This window comes from Trachurus japonicus, chromosome 9 (genome assembly GCF_045865225.1).
Source record: "Trachurus japonicus isolate A0001 chromosome 9, Traja_1.0".
NCBI lineage: Eukaryota > Metazoa > Chordata > Actinopteri > Carangiformes > Carangidae > Trachurus > Trachurus japonicus.
In genome coordinates this window covers 13,951,959-13,975,460 of record NC_140915.1, presented here as the reverse complement: position 1 = coordinate 13,975,460, position 23,502 = coordinate 13,951,959, and the positions used below count along the sequence as shown (strand labels likewise).

The 23,502-nt window shown below is 39.7% G+C and overlaps 3 protein-coding genes across 3 annotated transcripts; all 3 read left to right on the top strand.

Moving 5' to 3' along the window:
- The first annotated feature begins 231 nt into the window (after window positions 1–231).
- Window positions 232–12,618, top strand: LOC146981095 (bifunctional methylenetetrahydrofolate dehydrogenase/cyclohydrolase 2, mitochondrial-like). Its single transcript, XM_085786040.1, has 8 exons — window positions 232–434; window positions 1,879–2,063; window positions 2,578–2,700; window positions 3,427–3,579; window positions 5,537–5,644; window positions 9,150–9,242; window positions 11,738–11,863; window positions 12,107–12,618. Exons 1-8 carry the CDS (start codon window positions 292–294, stop codon window positions 12,220–12,222), a joined length of 1,047 nt encoding a protein of 348 aa, XP_085642166.1. The 5' UTR covers window positions 232–291; the 3' UTR covers window positions 12,223–12,618.
- A 985-nt stretch (window positions 12,619–13,603) lies between these two features.
- Window positions 13,604–15,690, top strand: LOC146981094 (epigen-like). Its single transcript, XM_085788118.1, has 5 exons — window positions 13,604–13,859; window positions 14,121–14,252; window positions 14,581–14,701; window positions 14,823–14,975; window positions 15,365–15,690. Exons 1-5 carry the CDS (start codon window positions 13,826–13,828, stop codon window positions 15,417–15,419), a joined length of 495 nt encoding a protein of 164 aa, XP_085644244.1. The 5' UTR covers window positions 13,604–13,825; the 3' UTR covers window positions 15,420–15,690.
- A 930-nt stretch (window positions 15,691–16,620) lies between these two features.
- On the top strand, window positions 16,621–23,224 carry LOC146981093 (proepiregulin-like). The gene is made up of 5 exons (XM_085786041.1): window positions 16,621–16,878; window positions 20,583–20,666; window positions 21,350–21,476; window positions 21,581–21,727; window positions 22,670–23,224. The coding sequence occupies exons 1-5, from the start codon at window positions 16,839–16,841 to the stop codon at window positions 22,734–22,736; spliced, it is 465 nt and encodes a 154-aa protein (XP_085642167.1). The 5' UTR covers window positions 16,621–16,838; the 3' UTR covers window positions 22,737–23,224.
- Window positions 23,225–23,502: the final 278 nt, after the last annotated feature.

Below are 23,502 nucleotides of genomic sequence, written 5' to 3'. Positions count from 1 at the left end.
GCCACAAAAGACCAAGGATGTAGGGCCTGGTGGATTTGATAATTGATTTTATTAGCTGTAAGTTGTTTATTTATTTATTCTTTAAATATTATGAGAATTACCCTGGGTTTTTATTTTGTTTTTATTTCAGTCTATTTATATTCATGATAATAACAAGAATCCGCCACTAACAGTGGAGTGTATACAGTACACTACACAGCATAGCATCATTAACCCCCTCCCCGCCCCTCTCCAACGCACGCACGCACGCACGCACGACGTACACACGCTCTGCGACACACGCACGCAAACATGGCGGCCTCTGTTTCACCGCTACGCTCCTCCTTCAGGATTTGTAGCCCGTTAACGTTACACCATGACTGCTGCCGGGCCAAACTGCGGATGCACAGAAAATACGAGAGTCAGAGGAGACATCTACACCAGACAGCGACGAGGTAAACTGTGACACGGTGAAAACGCCGCTGTTTTTGGGGGGGAGGGGGCTTTAAACGAGTTTCCGGGCGGATGGATGGTGGGATGGATGAGCCGGTGAGGGCGTGTGCACTGTCACGTGTCCGGTGATGGTGATTGACAGTGAGTTTCACCGTTCACGGACTCAGTAGAGATAGAGGGCAGGTGTCGCAGACCTTAGAAGTGAATGAATGGTGTTATTAAACCGAAAATGCTGTAAAACAAACCGGTCACATTACGTAAGACGCCGCAGTTTCGCTGCATGTGTGTGTGTGATGTTGTTGGCTGCTGCTGCTGCTGCTGCTTGGACGGTTAGCTGCGGTCAGGCTGCCTGTCAATCGAGATAAATCACCTAGGCTAATAATTACCATGTCCCTGCCAACCCTAGCTTCCTTAATTCACCTCCAACACCTCAATAACAAATACATAAATCATTGTTCAAGGACAAAAGAAGAATAAACTTAATTCTTTCACCCGGTTACTGAGTAACCGTTATCTCCAGCCCTCTCTCTGTTACCATGGCCACACTAACCTCCTCAGAGGCCCTTGGGCAAAAATTTATTATAGGGCCCCCCAGTTGACCCCTTGGTTATTATTATTTCTCCGGAGGCCAGGAACAGAAATAAAGAATTGGAGTGATTAAAGGTCCAGTGTGTAATATTATAGACTATGGCAAGATTTAATTATTCTTTATGAAACATAAAGCAAGAGTCTTGCTTTAGAGAGCGTCGCCATCTTGCGCCACCATGTTTGTACAGCAGCCTGAAGTGTCAGTGGTTCAAATTCCTGATAAAATTTTGATCATATTATTTTGTGTTTTCGTATTTCGAGCATGTGTTCCCTTTGCTTGTGTTGGTAATCCAGCCTTTACATAATTGAACTGTAAAGTATCCCATAGTACTAATCTTTTAACATTAATTTTACATAATTTTGTCAGTTTATCAACTGACTTAAGTTGACAAACTGAACTGAGAACTGATTTCAGTTCTAAATATATTAATTTAACATTTTTAGATGTTACTATGGGATGTGACGATGTTGGGCATTATTCACAAAAGACAACACAGCTAACAACCTAACCAACCAAATTAACTGATAACGGGAAACTGTTAGTTGCAGAGCCTCAATCTTGTAATTACTTTTCATTGATTCAATCATTTTTCATCATCAGAAAAAGGGAAATAGGAGCTCATGAATCACAGTTTTTCAGAGCCAAAGCTGATAATCAGTTTGTTTTTTCTCAACAACAGTCCACATTTCAAATACATGTATTACTGTCACGGACAAACAAAATATGACTCACTTGAGATGCTGGAACCAGTGAATTTTTTTTTTTTTTTTTTAGCTTAAGAGTGACAATATATTCATTATGAATAATTTGTGTAAATGTTTGTGTCATCTCTGCTCTTCAACATGTTTTCTCCCCAGGCATGCTGCTGTGGTGATTTCGGGGACAGAGTTGGCTCGTCAGCTCCACAGAGAAATCCAGCGTGATGTGGAAGAGCTGGTGGCTCAGGGCAACATGAGACCCCACCTAGGAGTGGTCTTAGTGGGGGACGACCCAGCAAGTCGTACCTACGTTAGGAACAAGACCCGGGCAGCCAGCATCCTCGGTAAGATGTTTGTTTGGTATTTGCTGTGTAGGTATGCATGTGTATATGTGTAGGTGGTATGTATGTGTATGCATGTGTACTTTATAGATATATTTACATGTATGATTTAAAGGTTTAAAAGTTAGGGCATCTACAAGCTACGTTTAAACTCTTTCGGTCAACCTTATACCCTTTCTTTTGGATGGAATGGATGTTTTTTCTTTCTGATAGAGGTACATAAATGTTGATGATCGAAATAAACTCAAACTCAAAGATGTGGGCTTTACATGCATTCCTGAAAACTGTTAACATCGTGTGACATGTCAATAAACACAGCACAGATCTACCTAATGCGTGTCACATTTTTTCCCGCCAGGCATGCATGGAAATATAGATGCACATGGATTAACACATGTTTCATAAGCAAAACAAAAATTTAATGTTGTGTCATTTCATTTCACACAACTGCAAACTAACATGCACATGGCAACATTTTGAACATGGCGTATGTGTGTGATGTGTGATGTGTGTGTAGGTATTTCCAGTGATACGGTGGTGCGGCCCAGCTCGGTCTCCCAGGAGGAGTTGCTGGAGCTGATTGACAAGATGAACCGTGACTGGAGGGTCAGCGGCCTGTTGGTGCAGCTGCCACTTCCCGGTAAACATGGGCCACAGCTGCAAATGAGTCGTCCTCACTGACATGACATCAAAGATAACCAACATTAAGTATTCAGTGCAGTTCAGTTTGTGGTGATGTAGCCTTTTTGATGACAGATCTTAAGTGTATTGCCTTCGAATGATCTAACTTTACTATACACAAAGATCTCATTTAAATTTGCCTGAGGGACACAAGCGATGTGTCACTATATAACAGAGAGGAATAAACTACTGGATCTAAACTGTTTACCAACAAACATTAATTTACAATACACAACATGTATTATATGTTATTCTGAAAAAAAAGGCAAGTTTTACTTCACCCCGTTTTTCCTTGTTTAGTTTCATCTTGAATTTATTTAGTCAGATACAGTTTTTTAAGACTATTCTTTTTGTCATTTATTATTTATTTTATGTGTTCATTTGATCTATTTATACATTTGTATTACTGTGTGCATAACCAGAGTTACGTCAGCTTATCCAGACTCTCTCCACACATCATTTGATTTTGTTTTGCATCGTTTCAATGCAGAAAAAAAAAGGTTTTACTGGCGTTGTAGCACAAAACATACCTATGGACAGATTGCATCAGGCTGATGGGGACATACCTTGTGCTTTGTGTTCAGAGCTGCGTTTAGTACAAATATAGAGAGTAGCAATTATCAGCAATTAGTCTCTGTGTTGTGTGTGTTCACTGAGTATCTGTCCAACTTTCCTTTCTTGTTAGAGCACATCAATGAGCGAGCGGTGTGCAACGCCATCGCTCCAGAGAAAGATGTGGACGGTTTCCACATTGTGAACATCGGGAAGCTGTGTCTGGACCAGAGATCTATGGTGCCTGCCACACCTGCAGCTGTGTGGGAGATCATCAAAAGAGCAGGTAAACCACCAAAATGTTTTTAGCCTCGACTTTATATATCCACATTGTAGTTCATAAGATTTTTTTTACTAATCTGTAAACAGCTAATCCTGTAGAGGGTATGAAAGAGCTATTAAACTGTACAGTATATACAGTACAATGATTATCGGTGTTTCTCTCTGTTTATTCAGTGTAACTTTTTACTTTCATCTTTGCTGTTACTTTGTGATGTTATTGATCAATTATTTACCAATCTTAATACTACTAAAAAATCTCAATACTTACTGTATATACATTTTAATTATTTTCTAAATCACGAGTTCAGTTTGAGGTCTGTATTATTTAACTCAGTCCTGTAACATAATGTAAACACATAAAACTGCAACAGAAGTTTAATCCCGAGTCCCACAAATTTTAAAGTCTCAAGGCAAAGAGAAAAGTAGATGGATATGTTCCTGTCGTACCATATATAGTCCACTAGATGGTGCCTAACAATCATTTTCCAAGTTAAAACCAGTCCATTGTATCAATGTGCTGGACCAGGGTGTAAATATTCTGCCAATTAAGAATTAGCGTTTAATGTGCTAATGTGGGCAAGGAAATGAACCATAGTGTTATGTTTTGTTTTAAACAAAACACTTTAAAAACGCTTCAGCTAAACTTGTGATTTTTGTTGATGAAATGTCATCAATGATTTAGAAAACAGAAAATACTTCTTCAAAGATGGCACCCAAGCTTGCATTCAAAACTTAACAACTCAACAACATAGACAAGACTTCACAGCACTGGTTGTACATGGAGGTGCTACAGGCAGTGATAAATCTACTGTATCAGAAAAACGAGCTGGCATGGGAAGTTAAAATTACCCTTTTGTTGCCTTGTTTATCAAACCCAGAGGAGGGCGCTGTTCCTAATGTACAAGCAAAGCCAAGGCATCAGCGCTGATCTGGTTGGTTCAGTTCAGGTAACTGTTGTTTCTGAACAGGGGGCAGGGAGGGAGCGCCTTCAACAACACTGGGGCTTTTATTTTTTCAGTGCAGTGTTTACAATGAGAATTATGTTGTCAGTGATAAATGTCAATCCAGACATTAATAGTCTGACCTACTTTCTATAAGGGCTTGAAGAATCAGAATGTGATGATGGGAAGGTGCAGATGTTTCTCTCCTATGTCTGTGTAGCATGGACACACTAACACACTGCTGGGATTATTGGGGGCAGCTGGGAGAACAGATTGTTGATCATCAAGATCAATTATTATCTTCTCTGCAGCAAAACAAATCAATCAGCAAGTTTTTCCATAAAAATGCAGTTTTTACTGTTTTATACTGTTAATGTCGTCATTGTCACAAAGTACACTGAAACAAAACAAAGATTTAAAACCACATCATAGAGGATTATAAAACTTTTCTTACTTCTTAATACTCAAGCCAAACTCCCTGGTTTGTATTTAACACCTCATCAGTAGTTGAAATAACACTGCAGCTCCATGTGATGGTTATATACATAGAGCCTGCAGATGTAACCTGGATGTATTTAATATGAAACTGATTGAGTATGTTGACTAATTAATGTACACAAACACAAACATGATTAAAACAGTAGTAAATAAAGAATGAATGAAACGATTCTACATAGACTGTTATGTTTGTGTTGCTGTCATCGTCTAAGAATAAACAAAGACATACCTGTCCTCCCACTATTAATTACTTTCATGCCTTTGGCTTTGCCAGACATGAATATAGTAATTGTCACACACGCGACATTGTGGTGCCGGCCCGGGCTGTGGTGCGTCCCTCCCACATGTCTGTGCGATCAATCGAAGCGGAAATTACTTTCCCAGGCTCTCCCTTTGGAATCATTTTGTTCATTTAAAGTATTTTCTGTATTTTGAAATTATTTGCATTCTTGCACATTAAAGCTCTGACATCAGACATATTTATTTATTACAAAAATTTGTCCCTTGAAAATGTGTTTTCAGGTATCGAAACAGTGGGAAAGAATGTGCTGGTTGCTGGTCGCTCCAAAAATGTTGGAATGCCCATCGCGATGTTGCTCCACACCGATCGCAACCATGAACGCCCCGGAGGTAGGTGGGCGCGCGTGTGTGTGTGTGTGTGCGCAAACATAAGAGCCAGCATTGTACTGTGATTGCAGCGCTGTTCTTTGTACGCAAATGATATTGCACCATCCCGGCTTTCCCTGAAAGATGTTTGATGTATTGGGCTTTTTGTCAGGATATGATCAATAAAATGAAAGTTTGAATGACTCCTCAGTCCTCACCTGCGAAATCAAACAATAAATGCTGATGCACGTCCTGCTGTGAGGAGTCCAGGAAGGAAAAAAACAAGGGAGTGTGAGGGAAAAGCACTGGGCGAGACTTTTGGCATTGTGCTCCACAACGGATCACCTTTCCTTATAAGGGTTGCAGGAAGAAAGAGGGGGGTTTGGAGAGGCATTGAATGGAATTTACTGCTTATGATGAAGAAACAAGATATGTTTGACCTGTCAGTGAATAAAAGCACTGCAGGTCAGATTAACTCCCAAGTGTAAAATAGCTTAATGCCTGCACCTGCATACAAACAGAGGTTCACTCAAGTTCCTGCCATAAATGCTTCTAAAGTACAGACATTTCAGTCGTGCAAAGATGAGCTGTATCACAGAGGAAAGTGTCTCATGTTATCGGATAAGGATCTTGGATTGAGTTACCTGTCACACACCTGTAAATTAATAGGTGCACATGAGGCCAAGGTTACAAAACAGATCAAGTAGGCTCTGATTCAGGAGAATCTCCTCTTTTACACTTTTTTTTTGTTTTTTGTTTCTTTGTGGCGGTTGAGTTAGCTAGTTGGCAGTTCTACCTGCCAACTGCCGATGCCAGGTATACATCCTTGGCAGCATCTTATCTAAAAACTATGTTGTGCGTTGCAACTTGTTTTTAATTGAGGGATACCTATAGCTCCATTTGTTTAACATTTTCAGACATGAGAGGATTTTGAACTTAAAAACAGCTGGTGCAACCGGCTCACGGCCTCTTCGATCCAGTGCAACACACACCCGCTTACACACAAGATGTATCATACGCCCTGAAAAAATAGTCAGGGTGTGGTAGTCGGGATGTGCCAGTCCAGGTGAATCTGATAAAACTGTTGCTTTTTTGTTAAGTTGATGTTTATCGGGGGGAAAGAGCAACATGCACAATATCCTTATGCAGTGACGCGTGTCATCAGGGGATGAGGCGAAACTACTGATGTGGCTTGGTTTTGTTATACATCATGGGCCGTGACTGTTTTGCCCTCATGAGTCACATAAACGAGCCAACATAATTTAACAACCCTAAAAAAATGAGATTTTAGCCACGTAGAACATCGCAACGAGTGATGTGGTATTCCCTTCTTGATAGCCGATGAGTGAAAACATGAGCAGTGAAAGTGGGAACAACAACGAGTCCCTGGCTGGAACTGAAGTGGTCGTTGTGCTCATATCATATACGGCTGGCCAACAGGATACTTTATCTTTTTTTTCAAGGATTCAAAGACACAATCAATGTGCTGTAATATATAGTTTTTTTTTCATCTGGCCGCAGACTACAGGAGGATATATATGTTGGCTAAAGCTGCTCCTTTTTACTGTTATTGATACACTTAATTAATTGGGATTGTCCTCAACATAATAAACTAATAAACTAAACTTGTCTGATACTCAAAAGGAGCACTTTCAAAAATTCAATCCACATAAGTTTAAGCTTGTAAGGTCGTGCACTTTGAGCATGCAAGGCCTCTTTGACGCTGTTGCATACCAGAGCGCAGTATTTTGTGATTATTTACAAACTGGTTGTCAACGCCACTAAGTTTGCTTCGATAAGATCTAACAGCCATGGAGGCAAATCAAAATATGACCTGGCTACATCGGGGATATTAAATATTTCAGTCATTTGATTTCAGATAATTGTCAGTGAAGTGGAAAGTTGTGCATGTCAGAAACTTGGCTTGTTACGCTCTGCTGTTCCTTGAAGGAGAAGGTTATGCTGAACGTGCACAAGGGCACATACATGGTGGAGCTAAAAACAAAACAAGGAGCAATGCTCCAAAAATGTGTCCCTGCCAAACTTAGATGCATTGTTGATAAAAACTTTTTTCAGTTTCATTGAGTCAGTTTTCATGTAGGGGTCAGTTCTCTGTCTCTCTCCTTGTTTCATTCTGTCTCTCTAATGTCAATGTCAATGTCAATTTATTTATATAGCACATTTCATATGGCAAGCAAAAACTCAATGTGCTTCAGAATAAAAGCAAGATGCAACACATGTGCGTACATATTAAAACAAAAGCTAGTGCATATTAAAACAGAAGCCATGTGTTAAGACAAACAAACAAAAAACTAATTAAAAGCTTGTGAGAACAGATATGTTTTAAGATTACACTTAAAAGAACTAACACACTCTTAACACATCCCACATCTCAGCAGGTATGTGAGGCTCGATGAGCTGTGACTTGCCTTTTTCCCCTCTCATTCTTATCTTCCTCGAAGCCCTCCTTGTTTGATCCTCTCCCTCCCTCCCTCGCTCCACCCACACCTGTGTTCCTGGACACAGTTCACTTACAGTATGACTGTGCAGGATGTCCTTACACATCCAAGATAAAGATTGGACTTCCCATCATCATGCTGATGATCCTCATTGTGCAAGTACTGACTAAATCCAAATATCCTCAGCCCAACAATGCTCCACTTCATCAGAATTAAAATCATGAAATGAAAGAAAGATGTATTTACATTTAAATGAGCAAAAGGAGCTTGCCAGCATATTTACTGTATATGCTAAAGGGAACAGTTCACTCAAATGATAGATTCATTTTTCAGTGGAAGTGAAGGGAGCTCTGGTCTCTGCAAAGTGAACATAAAATGTGTGATTGATCAATCACAATTACCTCCTGATTAACTTATTACAAATAACATTATTATTGTAAAGCATCAAGATGTATAAATACGTTTTCATCAATGGACTAAGAAAGGATGAAATGTTGAGTTTTAGTTTTTTGGATGCAATAAAGAATTGCTTTCTTCTGGTACTTTTAACCGTTTTTGATGGTAAATGGTAAATAGTCTGTATTTATATAGTGCTTTACTATACTAGATGGTAGTAAATGAAGTGAAAATGAAATTTAACCAATTAATTTATGAATTACTTAGATAGCCGCTATTTCATAAGATGGAGTTTAGAAAATACAGATTAACCTGATTAACTTTAGACCTACAGTATTTGGTTTGCTTCTTCTCTCTTCCCTCTGGTTATAGAAGTATCAGAATGATAATCAGAAAAACTTTATTGTCCATTGCAAGAGCAGTGGAAATTCATCCTTGATGCTGCTCTCAGAAAATCCTTCAGGTCTGACGTCAGCAGGAGTTGCCTTTAGATGAGATACACCTCAGAAAACACCGGTCACAGTTTGCCGTGTTGAGTTGTAACTCCCAATTTCACATTATCTTAAAACAAGGGTATATAAAACCAAATGTATAGATACATACTCTGAGAAAATAGTATTTTTGTTTTATATGGGCGACCTAAACCTAAAGAAGTCCTGTTTTTTTCCTCCCAGGTGATGCCACGGTGACCATTGCCCACAGATGTACACCGAGGGAGCGGCTGAAGGAGCTCACCAGCCTGGCCGACATCATTATTGCAGCTGCAGGTAACTACAACACAGACACCAGAGGGGCTCATTCCTGTTCGCCCTGAGATTTTCACATTGTTTTATAACACAAAATCATGCTGAGGCTGTCACAGCGCATCAGCAAAACCTCCAGGCTGCAACAAGTGATGATTTCAAGGAAAATTCCTCAAGGAACTAATCACTTTTTTTCATAATCATTGCCGGTAAATGTTTTGACTGTCTAATAAATCATTTTATTTGGCAGAGTTTGTCTTTTGGTGGTTTTAACCAATACTAAATGATGCTCAGTGTTCAGTGTATTGCTCTGTTTGATGAAGACAATCATGAAGTTGACAAGATGATTTAAATTGAGCCAGAGAATTTTTTATTTTTTTTATTTTTTTCATTTCTGTGTGACAGTCTCACTGCTTTACAAGAAGCCCGTAAACATGGCAACAACGAGCAAATTAGATCAAAGATGAACCATGTGGCTGCAAAATCAAACTGACATTTACAACATGCAGTCAGAGTAATAACTCTTTGTTTTCACTTTCAAATCGCTGGATTACTGGAAGATTTAAAATGTCTGTAATAATGTGTGTGTGTCTTTTTGCTCTTGGGAAACTAATTTTTTCCATAACTACAAATGAAACTGATTCAGCTTTAAGGGAAATTGTTCTTGTTTTCTTGGTGTTGCGGCAAGCGGCTCTTGCTGTGTACACTCCTTAAACCGCTGCCAGATGACTTTTTATTACATTGGAACTGTCTGCCATACAGGGGATTATGACGCCTGGTAATGCAAGAAAAAGGGAAGATTGTGAAAGTGCTAACCAGCCCTTACTTGAAGAGAAGAGATCTCTTTGGAGGTTAAATAATCAACGCTAAAGTTCCTGTGTGTTTAGCTGCCAACGTGCTGCATCTATGGTCTCTATCAGCAGGAATGTGAGACTATCCATCAATGCAGGGGAGTAAAATCTGTCAAAAAGCTCCTCCGTCACGTTTTTTCTCCCCCCTTGATGACTAAAAGCAATTTTCTGGGAGGAGCACCACCTTTTCTTTTCATCCACTTGCTCGGTTTCCGTTCGGGAAGTAAGGATTTGGCACCGACAGGTGAATCTCCAGCCGCTGCGCTGTTTTAATGTCACCTGGGAATTAGCACGCGTTTGTCTGGAAAATCAAGTGTGTGTCGGGGATTAAATAGTTGCAGAACATGCAGTAATTCCTGTTGGTGGGTAATTAGACTCAGGGTGTAGGTTGGGGTTAGCGTGTCACTCCTCTGCCGTCTGAGCGATATAAGTAAGCAGAGGTATTTTCTACCGTTAAAGCCAGGCACTCGATCGTTATATGGCCCAGACTTGATGACATTATCAAATGGCTGTAATTGCAGACTGAGGAGTTAAAATGGACCATTTGGTGGTAAAGTGTAGGGGTTGTCAAAATGAATAAATATGCAATGCGTAATTATCTCCTTTCTCACAGACAAGTCATCTTAGGTGTCAGCAGTTCTGCCTTTTTAAGTCGAAGGTGAGGCAGTAATTGTCTTGGTGTCCCACTAGAGCCAGTGATTAGAAGAGGATGACAAGCATCACTGCAGAAAGGAAGAGACAGCCACTTTCATACAGTGACTAACAGCACCTTTATCTTGCTCCTGACATGCATCATTTAAGGTGGTATGCTGGTTGGAGCGGTATCATCATGGTCCCTTCTAACTAACTTAAATGTCAAGTTGTGTAAGTCGAGTCGACATGTTCCACTGGACCAGCAGCAAAGTGACGCAGATTTCAAATACGTGTCAAATACATAAAACATCTATTCTTTCTCTCAGACCCCCAGCTTCCTCCGATACGGTTCACTTAGTTTTTGGTAATTAAATTAAGTGTAGCTTTGCAAATGTGCAACCCGAGATGCTAAGGGTCTAAGACTGTGTCTTGGTCTATTGCCTGATCTGGAAACTCAGTGTCAAGATCAAGTTTAAAGGGTTGTTTTTTTTTCTCAGCTATATTTTAGTCGCAGTGTGCTCATGGTATTTAAAAGGAAATGATGCAGGTCGGCCGCTTTTTTGCCATTTTGGTCGCTTTTTTTTCCTCAACAGAGTGCATATTTTCACTGTTGTAAAAAACTCAGCACTAATTCTCCTCCCGCCCCCCAAGACCGTGTGCATTTGTTTTCAATGACGCCAGCGAGAAGGCGATGTCTACCGAGGTGGGTAACGTTAACAAGAGATTACAGATGTTTGTATCGTAGTGCCATAAAGCAGTCCATGTTTCTCACAAGAGGAGATCTGAGGCATTGGGTCAGAGGCACTGATCTTGCAAGTTTGGTTTTCGGCCAAGAGACGCTAGGTGGAAGGCAGAGAGCCTCCATTCTCCATCTAACAAGTCATTTAACCATCACAGTTACTCTGAACCTGTTTAATTAAGGTGCAAATCTTGCATAGCTCCTCTTTAACTGGTATAAAGATGGAGTCATGTAATAATCTGGGAATAATGTTCACAGAGCATTTAATTAAGCATTGTATCATCCTCTGTGTATAGGTGTTCCCGGGCTGATCACAGCAGACATGGTGAAAGAGGGCGCAGCAGTCATCGACGTGGGCATAAATCGCGTCCAGGACCCCAAAACAGGCAAAGTGCGGCTCATTGGTGATGTCGACTTTGAGGGTAAATAATCAAAAAAGTCCACGTCAAAATGTGTTTCCATTTACATTTAACACAAAGGAAACAATCCCCTCTGTCACACACACTTTGCAGTTTCCCAAACGTAGTTGACATGATGATTACTGTAGATCTAGACCCAGCTTTTCTCCTGTAATGTGGTTTCCCAGATATACACATGATTCATGTTTTTCATCAGAACCCTAGAATGAAAAGAATGTGATTGAACTCCAGATGTTTGACCTGCAGGTGTGAAGGAGAAGGCAGGTGTCATCACCCCCGTCCCCGGAGGCGTGGGTCCCATGACGGTCGCCATGTTGATGAAGAACACTGTGACTGCTGCAAGGAACGCTCTGATGCATTGAACACAGTGTGAGGCCATTCATTTTAATGAATGCTATACAGTATGGTACAAAAACAGTATATGCACACATATTTAGATACATCCGTTTATTTAGATTTATACACACAGATGCACACACACACACACACACACACTTTGCCAAACATCTAACACTAACACTTTTATTTGAAGATCCATGAGCTCAAGTCTCCATACCTGCTGGGAAACTTACTTGATATGTACTTTGTTTTATATTGTGAATTTGTTCATTTATTTATTTGAGTTATTTATTTCAGAGTTCACTTTTTTGAGAATTTAGATTCATATTTTTTCTACTGAACTTGTTTTGGTTCATTTTTGAACATTTCCAGATTCACTGGAAAAGGAGTATTAAATAAAAAACAATGCAGTGCCAGTACCTCATTCTCACTTTTCTCTTTATTGAAATCGATCGGTTCAATTTATTTCTCAAAAATGCATGAAAGCTACGCTGATAGTCTGAGCACTGACGCCTCGTTGTCTTGTGAGGTAACAGTGACATTAGCTCCCGTCTCAACCAACCACCTTTTTCCACGGCTGCGATGAGAAAAATGCAGATTTTCCAGCACCTTCCCTCTGTGCCAAGAGTTATTGACTTCCCCAGTGGTAATTACAACTTAGAAATTGTCATGGATGCAATTTACACGCTGGAAAACCTCCAATCTGGCAGACTGTGGTTGAAGTTCAGTCTCACACAGAGCCACCGGCATGGGTGTTGTCTCTTGTGTTGTTGTGTCTCCTCTCAAAACAATGATGTCAACGGTCCTCTCTGCTCAGCCGATACTCGGGAACCTCATGAGGGACGAGGTTTCCCCCCCAAACTACGACCCTATTGCACCTCCACGTCCTGACCACCCACACCAGCTGCGTGCTGCATGTGAACACCATTATCCAACAGAGCCAAAAGCACCAAAGTTTTTTCACTGTGTCATTTTTAAGGATTGCTTTAAAACCTCTGGGTCAAACCTGATCACTGCTGGTCAGCGACTCATGGGGAAGACATGTCTGTAAATTTGTCTCCCAACCTGTAAAGAACACTGCATTTTTGTATTTTTCCCTTTAACATCGTATCATTGTGTCACACATAAAACTAGAGGAAATGTATATATGCACATACATAATCCCAAACTTCCCTTTATATTAATCCCTTTATATTAATCCCTTTGAGGAAATTGAGGCTTTCACAACACCTGTCAACTGTCAATGGAGCAACTGCAAACTGAAAAAGGAAGTATTTGAGTGAAACTATCATTCTGCCAGCGGCATGCGTGGGCTCAGAGGCTTTCCAGAGAAGCAACCACACTTAACAGAGCCTGTGGGTAATAACGTGCCCCCCCACCACCACCTCCACCACCTTCAACAAGCGTTACGACTTTGTCTCTGCACGCAGAGAGACGCCGCAAATAAAGGAAATGCTTCTCGTTTTTTTTTTTTTTATGAAGTGTGTTGATTGGCTGTTTACATCTTTTCGGTGGCTGGCAGTCGAGTATAAAAGCGCCGCAGAAACCTGTTGCTGATCACACTACTCAGACAGAAGGAGTTGAGCTGATAGCACCAGACGTCACACACACAGCACAGAAGACAAGATGTTTACACCGAGACAGAACTACCTGCAGATGGGTAAGTGTCAAATGTATTCGGAGGTGTTCAATATTAAATGCTTTGTCATTATTTGTCCATGCAGTGTGCATGAATTGTCCAGAATAGTAGTTGTGTGATGTAAATACAGGCTACACAAAGTTGTTTTGAGCATAATAAAACCATTGTATTTGTGTTGTGAAGAATCTGGACTAGAAAGGAGTATGTTGTGCAGCCAAAAGGGAACAAAAACTAAACTTTTTCTTATAATAATTGTCTGTTATTTATCTCCATGTCTTCCAGCCCTCTACTCAGTGGTGGCAGTGTTGGTTCTCCTGACCACAGTGGGACAGTCTGCGGTCGTGACTGACAGTCTCCAAACCACAGAGACTCCCTCACTGTCACATCCATCTCCCACTGCAGAGCTCAACAACAGTAAGTGTCTCTAGTGTTTTGGTGTCATCACAGCATCACACAGACCTGTGGATAGATCACTGACTTGTAACCTCAACATATTCTATTTCTATCTTATGTGCACAAAAGTGGTCATACATCTTCAAAAAAAAAACAGTTTTTCTAGGATACAGTGGACTGTCTGTGTGGGTCCATGTGGGGACCAGACTGTGTCAATCAATGATAAATTGATTAATTAGGTCAATATGAGTCCCAACTCGTGTTTCAATGGAAAAAATCAAAAGCAGATGAATGAAAAAATAAAAAAAAAACTGTGATAACTGATTGTGATGCTACTGTTTTTCTCCAGCCACCATGGAGGGACCTCGAGTTCTGCGCTTGCACAGATCCTGCGCAAGTGAACATGAAAACTACTGTGAAAATGGCGGCGAGTGCATGTACCCCCAAGACAGTGACAAACCTTTTTGCATGTAAGATCCAGTCTTTACCCCCAACATTTTTTTTTCTTTTTTTTGCCTCATATCCACATTCACATGTCTGTTCGTGTTCACCCCTGGAATGCACTCACATATTTCTCTGTCTGGTTTGCAGCTGCACGTCCTCCTACAGCGGGACTCGCTGCCACTTCTTCAGCGCGCACACCCGCACTCTGCCCGAGCTAGAGCAGCTGATCGGTATCATTTTTGGAGTCTTCGTGCTCATCATTTTCCTCGCCATCATAATTATCTGCTGTGCCCGCAAGAAGTGAGTATCCAACGTGTGGGCCTTTCTTTCCTTTTTTTCCTTTCCTTATTAAAACACTTGCCAATTTTAGATTTATATTAATATTCAGCTTTGCTCTGGATTATTTACTCATTCATTCATTCACTGTCTGGACCCATCACTGTGTTGTTGGGTTTGCCACAATCAGATAAAGTTTTCTGGGGATTACTCGTCATGTTTGTCATGGTTTTATTTTTACATGAAACACAATGATGGATTTCTGATATTTTCAGATTTGTGTTTCAGAGTTGTTTTAGTCTGGGCTAAAATATCATTGTTTCATTATAGGTTTACATTATATTTATTTCAATATGAGCCCAAAATGTGTTGAAATTCTAATACAGATGTTTTGTTTTTCTCTCTTTTTCCAGGTGTGTCAAATCACCACCACTAATAAAATATGCACCATGCGAGGCCTCGGTGTGACCCCCTGCAACTTGTTGTTCCTCTTCATCTTCATCACTGTCACCACTACAGTCAGCCATGAGGCATAAAGCCACTATGAGACTCTTAAAAGCTTTCTGAACTGTGTCAGAGTTGGTTTGGCCTTTAATACTGAACAGGGTTAGATATGAATCATTGCATTGTCTTTTAAAGATGGAGGGAGAGAAATGTGTCTGTGTGTATTTATTGTAATGTATCAGCTAACTTATTGAATGTGTTTATTTAAAATTTTGTAATAAATTCATAAAATGAATATTTATGTTTCTTGAATCTCTGTGGGTAAACACAAACACATCTTACTGATAACTTAATGCACATACCTTTATTATCATTATTAATATTAAATCATGAGGTCTAAGAAGAATTTTAATTGTAGAGGAAAATGGTGTAGTTACCTTTATGGAAAATAATTTTTGATATGCTAACGCAACTAGGTAAAGTTAATGTTGAAGATCCACTTTAAAGTCAGTTGTGAAATCAGATGAAACACAAATAATGACATGTAAACACAGAGCACACAACATGCAACAATGTAAAGAAAAAAACATTATTTTTGTTGTTGCTATCAATCTTGGGGTTACCATAGTGGTGGTATTATTAATATTACAAGTATCTTCCAATATTATCTAACCACATCTGTGAATTGTGGTGGAAAATGGTTGAGTACGTGTACTAAATGTTGTAGGCTAGTTGGATATTTTTAAAGCACACTGTTTTCCATTACATTTTCACTTCAGTGCAGTTTAGTTTTTACTGTGCAAAATTCATTTCTCAGCTGTTTTAGTGCTTTATACGTTTTTTTCAAATCAAAAGTTTGTACAATATAATATAACGTTGCAGCTAAACAATTGCTTATTATGTATTTGGTATAATATTCAACAGTTCTAACATGTATAACTGAATGTTTTTTTAATCTGTAATAATATCTATTTCTTTACAATTAGATTTTTATTTTAGTATTTAGGTGTGATTTAAGTGTATTTCATGGGGGTGTAAGAGTACTGTAGTTTCTGAGTCAAAAGCTGTGAACACTTTGTCAGTGACAGCTGGGATTAAAAGTAAAGGCTGGACTTGTGCGTGAGGGGAAGAAGAGGAGCAGCTCCTCCTCCCAGTCGTCGTGTTGCCTTCAGGGTCCGTCTTTTTAGATTTGGACCTCTCGTTTAAATTGAGGAAATAATCTAAATCACAGGAATCTGTCACCACACCCAGACCGCAGGACTGAACCCTACTGGCTTCCCGTGGGTGTCTGCCAGCCGAGACATCGCCTTGCCCCTTTACCTAATAGTTATTTTGTCAGTCAGTGTGTGAAGAGTCTCTAATCCAGAGCGACTCATCCCCGTGGAGCTCACCTCAACCTGCCCCACGAGCCTCGAGCCTGTCATCGACCTGTCGCTGCTGAAAATGAGGAACAGCAAAGTCTCAGCGCTGCTCTCACTCATCGGTGAGTTCACTTTAGTTTTCTTAAGTTTCACATGTGTTGTCATATCTCATTTGACTCGTCGATTTAAAAGGCATCAAAGCCACCGAAAGCCTAAAAGTAGGCTAGTCCTACACTTACACTGTGTTGTTGGAGCACTGATAGCTACTTTACTGGGGTGTTTACAGTTTATTCTACTTTGGGAAATAAACAACTTTTCTCTGCATGACATTAATTTAACGGCTTTAGTTACTCGTTACTTTTCAGATGGAGATTTTATATAACATAAGAGATTATGAAGAACAATGAAATAGATGAATCTAAACAACAAAGCAGGTCAAATTGGCTCCTATTGCATCAATAGTTATAGGCTATTATACTATTATAAGAGTCTTGAAGTACATTTGTACTCCTGTACTTTTAATTAACTTGTAATTAATGTTTTCAATGTAGGATGTACTGTACTGCAACATTATACTTTTACTCCACTGATTTGTGCTCGGTGCTCCATACATCTGATATCAGATATGTTGACTACACTTGTGCAAAGTATAGAAGTACTAAGAATAATAACATGGAAGTCATATTACGACAGAGTAAAAATACCCCAGTGGAGTAAATCAGGGAAAAGTACATCATGGTGTCAAGTTTGAATAACCAAATATTTAACTATGGAAAGTACAAATACCTGAAAACTCCTACTTAATGTGCAGTATTTGGATGAACATACTCAGTTACCTTTTTACACCAGCTTGTTGTAATGTAGCCTAATACATTTCTTTACCCCTAGCCCTTTATTGGGGCTGGAAGCTTGAACACATCTGTATGATAGCCTGCAGGTAAGGCAGCATTTTATTACGTAGAATTGGGTCAGCCATCATTTTTAAGTACTAATAAAACCAAACTTCAATTTTTACTTACGTAGATGCTTTCCCTGAGGTGTTGGTAATCCTACCACTCATTACCTCTGGAGTTTTGCTCCTTGACTTACCAGTTGCTTCAGAAATGGATCTTCAGAGTGGAAGTTTTGGAGCCAGATGAAGCACTTTTCCACATACCTGTTAATACGCTGACGCCCAGGCTGAGCCCAGAGCCCGAGGGATGCTGAGGGATGTTGGCAAATAAACAATGAATGAAAGACTTATTATTTGAAAGCACACATGCAGTCTGATTGAATCTGTCATTTAGCCTTCTTGTATAATCAGGTTGAGGACAAATATACCAAACTTAAAAAAAAAATTAAAAAAATGATATTCTGACTGTCGAGTTACCCAGTACTGGAGGAACTGCTCAGATTCTTTACTTGACAACCATTATAACAGTGTGAACATACTCAACAAGTCCTCCACAACCCGAAAAGGTTTTTTTTTTTTACAACTCTCTCTCTCTTTTTTTTTTTTTTTACCTTTATGAGTGTTTCCTGACACACTGCACAGCACATAAAGACCTTGGATGTCATCTTTACCACAACACACTTTAGGACTGTGCCTACTAATATAGTATGGCTTCAAAAAAAAGTTAGTTAGTTAGTTAGTTAGTTAGGTTTAGGCAAAGGTACTTGGTCAGCCTCGACCCTATGCTGACTTTTGCGCTCTTTACTGTATATAACGTCACTATTTCTCCCTCTGTTCTTGTCATAATTACTAGGGCCACTAGATGCCACTTTAAAAAACACGTAAATATGCGTCATAAAAAGCTGCTGAACAAACGACCCATGGGTTTATCTTTTAATGGAAGTAAAATAAATATTATAGATATATCCTTTAAGAATGAAAGTAAAACTGTTACAATACTATAGAAAATGAGTCAAACCTCTTAAACTTCAACCAGTTTACTGCAGTACCTCCCAGTCTGTAGAGGTCAGACCAGCTTCAAAAGGTCACATGATGGATCACCCGTCATAAGATGATTGATGGAGAAGAAGGAGAGAGGAAAAAGCAATGTGCTGAAACCCAAATTGTGTTATATTGTGTTTTTGTCTCTAATCTTTCCTTTTATTCTAATGAGGTAGCAAACATTAGAAATATTCAGGTTATTACAGGGACCTTGGCTTGTACACTGTACAGTATGTCTTGTTAGAAATAGAAATAATAGTAATAAATAGTAGTAATTTCATTTTCTAAACCACCTCAGATATTTGCAGTAATTCAGCTCTGAGGTTTATTTTGACCCAGATATTGTGATTAATAGTTAATCTATCATGATAACCTTTCATGACCTAAAGTTTATGACCCACACTCATGTGGGTCATAAACTTTTGTTATTTTCCCTTTCACCCTTTAACACAAGTGTTTGTATTTCTATGTATGGTTTACCTGGGTGTACATGTTTAATTGTCATGGATCCCCATCTTGAGGTTTGAGAGCATAATATGACTTATCATTATTATTAGTCATAATTAGAGTGAGTCATTGTTATTGATGTAAATGGGCTGATTGAACAGTGATGCGGAAAAGTTGTTTGGTCAACACTTTCCGCGTAAATGCACTGTGTACTTTAAACTAATCAGCCACATCAGAAACACCCAACAACCAGTGTGCGTCTTCTCACCGAAAACAGAGGAAAATAATCTCTGCAGCCATAACAACAGGCAGGAACAGAAACCCAGGGGCCAGGCTTTTACAGCGAGTATAACCAGATCCATAACCAGCCATAACTAGACGCATCTTGCATCCAGATTCATGTGTGTTTCTGTCCTGCCTGCAGGAATGTGGGCGTCTGCGAAAGCTACGCATTATAAAGATGTGCAGGCTGGTACAGGCATGTGGGCCAGGCAACACGAGCCACACCACGTAATGTCCTAGGTGGGGTAGTTTACACAAAAAAAAACTGGCAGGGATTCTGACGAGAGAAGAGTTTTTTTTTTCATATAGGTGTGATGTTTGAATGTCAACAAACACAAATCATTTAGCAGCTGAAGAAAAGACCACAAACTCTCCAACAAGTGCTCCAACCTAAAAAAATCAAAGGCGTTTTTTTGCACAGGTTGTTTTTCTACCTTCTCATGTGACTTACATGAGTTTTTTCTGAAGTACTGCACCACAAAAATGTTTTTTTGGGTTTTGGCACTAACTGTAAACTCAGAAAAAGGTCACGATCTCAGTTAACCCTCCTGCAATAAGACATTTCCTGCAAAAATTGAACTTGATTCACCTGCATGAAAGTGCTGTGGTTAATCCATCCAACCCAACCACTTTCTACACCCTGACTTTAGTGCTTTTTATGCTACATCACTGCACCTTTCCCTCTGCTCCTGCCATACTTATTACAGCCACTAGATGTCACCTTAAAAAACCTAACTATGGGTCATGACAAGTTGATGAAACTACCTATGGGCCTTTGGGTTTTGCAACGTGTCTTACTGTAACTGCAGTAAGACAGTGTAGGAATAATCATATTTTTAAAGATTAACAGTGGACATTGGTGGCCGAGCCTCAGCTAGTTATAATACCTCCAAAGACACAATGTTTTCTCTCGGTTCTTCTGCATGTAACTCAGTAAAAACCTCTACCATTGGTCTTGTACATGTATTTTCTTGTACTTGCTGAACAAAAAGAAAAAGAAAGAACTGAAAAGCTTGGTGTGGTTTCAAATGTCTCATTAAGAAATCGGTTCCCTATTTCCAGACCTCAGTTGCTTCCAACACAGAGCTGGATCCAACGAGCTTTTATGCAAACTGACGTTATATCCAGTGTAAATAATCAGTTTAAATATTCTCTGTTCAACAGGAGTCACGCTGCTCTGGCCGTACGTTCTCACCAGAAGTGTCTCATCCAGGCTGCAAACTACAGACAGCGCCTCTCTACCTGCAGGTAAAATAAGACGTCCTTCACCAGTCACTGGGGAGATGTCCAATTCACAACAACATCGTATTGGCAGTTTTATTTGTGAATTAGGCCTCAGGAAGTGCAAACACGTTTTTTTTTTTTGTAAACTTGGGATACATATTGTTAACTTCTCCCTGGATTCAGATGTGATGACCCTCAGACACCACCACACCTAACCCGAACCCTTAAAGCTGAAATTCAAAATAACAAAAACTATATTGATGTGTAAATGTGTATAATCCAATGTGGCATCTCACATGATTTTAACTTTATTTGTACGGCACCTTTCATCGTGCTTGGGAACAGGGGCGAAAAGGTCAATCACTTCCTCTCTACAGTAAAATAAAACCTGATGTAGAGAGGTAGAGGTACAAGAAAATAACATCTATATATACATATTTTGAATTTACATTAATGTGAAACCCACACAAGCAACACAGATAGCATGTTTAGCATTCTGAGTTGACTATCAAAATAAGAGTCCATTGATTCTTCCATTGGACTTAGTGGTTAATCTACTAACTGTTGCAGCTCTGGAAATAATATCAAACATCAAATCATTTCTAAAAACATCAGTTTCTAATGAGAGCAATTTTATCACAGTGAAAATGATGAATGAGTCGACAATGAATTGTTTTCTCAGAGTCGTCTTGTTGTTGGTGTTTCAGGGCAGGGAGAAGATCGCCCTCATGTGGTGAAGCGGTCGACACAGAACTGCGACAGCACGTTCGACAACTACTGCCTGAACAATGGCCAGTGCATGTTGCTGGTGGACATGAACGAGCAGCACTGCAAGTACGATCCTGTGTGTGTGAATGTGAATGTGTGTGTTTGTGTGTTCTTGTGCATCTGTTACTTTTAATGTGTGATTGTGTGTGACAGGCCTCTTTGTGTTGCAGGTGTGAGAGGGGCTTTTATGGCCCCAGGTGTGCCAACATGGAGTTTGTCACGCAGCCAATGGGAGAGGAGCAGATCATTCTTACCATTTTCTGTGTGAGTCTGCTGATTATAGGCCTGGCTGGAGCTTTGTACTTCTGCTGCAAGTGGTAAGTGTTTAGTCTGTGATTCATTGTGTGTGTACACGTGTGTGTGTGTGATGTATGAAGGGAAATGACCACTCAGAAGGATGCAGCTTGCTTTTATCAATGTCTGTACTGTTGGTTTGTCGCTATGAATCCTGGGACACCAGACGGAGAGCAGAGCAGAACTTTTTTTCCAAATGTGGGGCTCCGGCTTTATGGCCAAATTTGGCCTCCACTTTAACACACACACACACACACACACACAGTTAGCAACAAGCTATTGAACATCATGGAGCGTTTAGCAGCAGCTTCAGGAGCTGGTTGAGACCAAAAATGGAGCTAAAAGCAGCGCAAGCTCTGATTTGTTAAGTCAACACAAGCATGACTTCACACGAATGAATAGGTTTCCAGGTAATTGCAACCTGTATGTAAATAAGCCACATTAATTACACATGGTGATATGCCAACACAGTGGTTACAGTTTGTGGCTATGTGACCATTTTTAGATGCTTTTACTTTCCTGCAACATCAGTATTTTTTATTACCTGCTAATTATTTTAAAGATGTACATTTTACATGCTGAAAATTTGTTATCCTAATGAATTGTTCTCTCCTATTGAGTCTTTAATTCTCACTCAAAATATATATAATCTGCCACTTGGGTTTTTTGTGGCATACAATATAGATCCAGGTGTAAAACTGTGATCATAGATTTTTTGGGTGATTCAAGCCCCTCTGACGTGAAGTCTGGCCAAACATCCTGTTTCATGTGGGGACACGTCAACCACAGAGGGAGATAATGATCTCACATGTCATCTCTTTGGACACTGAAACTCCATCAACCAGCACTTTTTCAGGTTTCAGGTGTTTCAAAGGCTTTTTTTTTTGAAGGATGGTGGGAACAAAGTCAGTAAATTGCCTTTTGAACTGGAGTAAATTACATCCTTTGTTTTGTTTTTTTTACAGGTATAAGAAAAACAAATTCCTGCCTCACCAGAAGCGGCAAGGATACAAAGGAGTCCAGGCCGTTTAGGACGTCACGCACACACCCACTGCATCAACAGGAAAAAAAAAAGCCAGCCAGGTTTTTCTCCAGGTTTTCTGAACAGAAATTTTTCAACATGTCATCATGACGTTACTGACTTTGCACATTAGCCTAGACTCAGCTGCTCGTTCTCCTGGATCAGTGCCACTCACATTACTCAATGTCACAGGGCTTGGGATCGCTTCATCATGCAGGTAGACCGGCACAAAGAGATTAAAACCATCAAAAAGGATCAGCTTTGTGTGCATTGGTTCTAATGTTTCATACAGTACCCCTGTGTATGGAAAGATGAATAGAAAGACACACAAAAGCAGTTTCGACCCATAATAACAGTGGGTCATGGAAAAACTCATGGAAAATGAACCAATAAGAGGCGTAAGAATGGACCAATGAAATCGTTTTTGATCCCTTAGTAGTAAAACTGTGCTTTCAGAAATTCAGGCCTGGGTCTGTAAAGCAAGTATAGATAAAACCTCCCTGTGACCATCCAGCTGCCTTTCTTCTTCTGAATGACTTGCTAAAGTACAGATTTACACTGTAGCTCATATTTCTACCTTGTTTAGCTTTTATTTATTGATGCTTTTGTACCCCGCTTAGCTTTTTTTTGTTTTTGTTTTTGTTTTTTAGTATCCATTCTTGTTGTTATCATTGAGTGCAACAGTTCTGTGTTTTATTATTTGAGTCTTTGTTCAGTCGGAGAGTATTCTCATTTTGATAATTTATTTTAAGGTATTATTGTGGTATACACTGGATT

Bases quoted from the DNA above. Each gene is read 5' to 3' on its own strand.
- LOC146981095 (XM_085786040.1), top strand. From the start codon at position 292: ATGGCGGCCTCTGTTTCACCGCTACGCTCCTCCTTCAGGATTTGTAGC. The intron at 5,645-9,149 runs GTAGGTGGGCGC...TTTTCCTCCCAG, and splicing joins CAACCATGAACGCCCCGGAG to GTGATGCCACGGTGACCATT. The intron at 9,243-11,737 runs GTAACTACAACA...CTCTGTGTATAG, and splicing joins CATCATTATTGCAGCTGCAG to GTGTTCCCGGGCTGATCACA.
- LOC146981094 (XM_085788118.1), top strand. From the start codon at position 13,826: ATGTTTACACCGAGACAGAACTACCTGCAGATGG. The intron at 14,253-14,580 runs GTAAGTGTCTCT...GTTTTTCTCCAG, and splicing joins CACTGCAGAGCTCAACAACA to CCACCATGGAGGGACCTCGA. The intron at 14,702-14,822 runs GTAAGATCCAGT...TCTGGTTTGCAG, and splicing joins AGTGACAAACCTTTTTGCAT to CTGCACGTCCTCCTACAGCG.
- LOC146981093 (XM_085786041.1), top strand. From the start codon at position 16,839: ATGAGGAACAGCAAAGTCTCAGCGCTGCTCTCACTCATCG. The intron at 16,879-20,582 runs GTGAGTTCACTT...TCTGTTCAACAG, and splicing joins AGCGCTGCTCTCACTCATCG to GAGTCACGCTGCTCTGGCCG. The intron at 21,477-21,580 runs GTACGATCCTGT...TTTGTGTTGCAG, and splicing joins ATGAACGAGCAGCACTGCAA to GTGTGAGAGGGGCTTTTATG.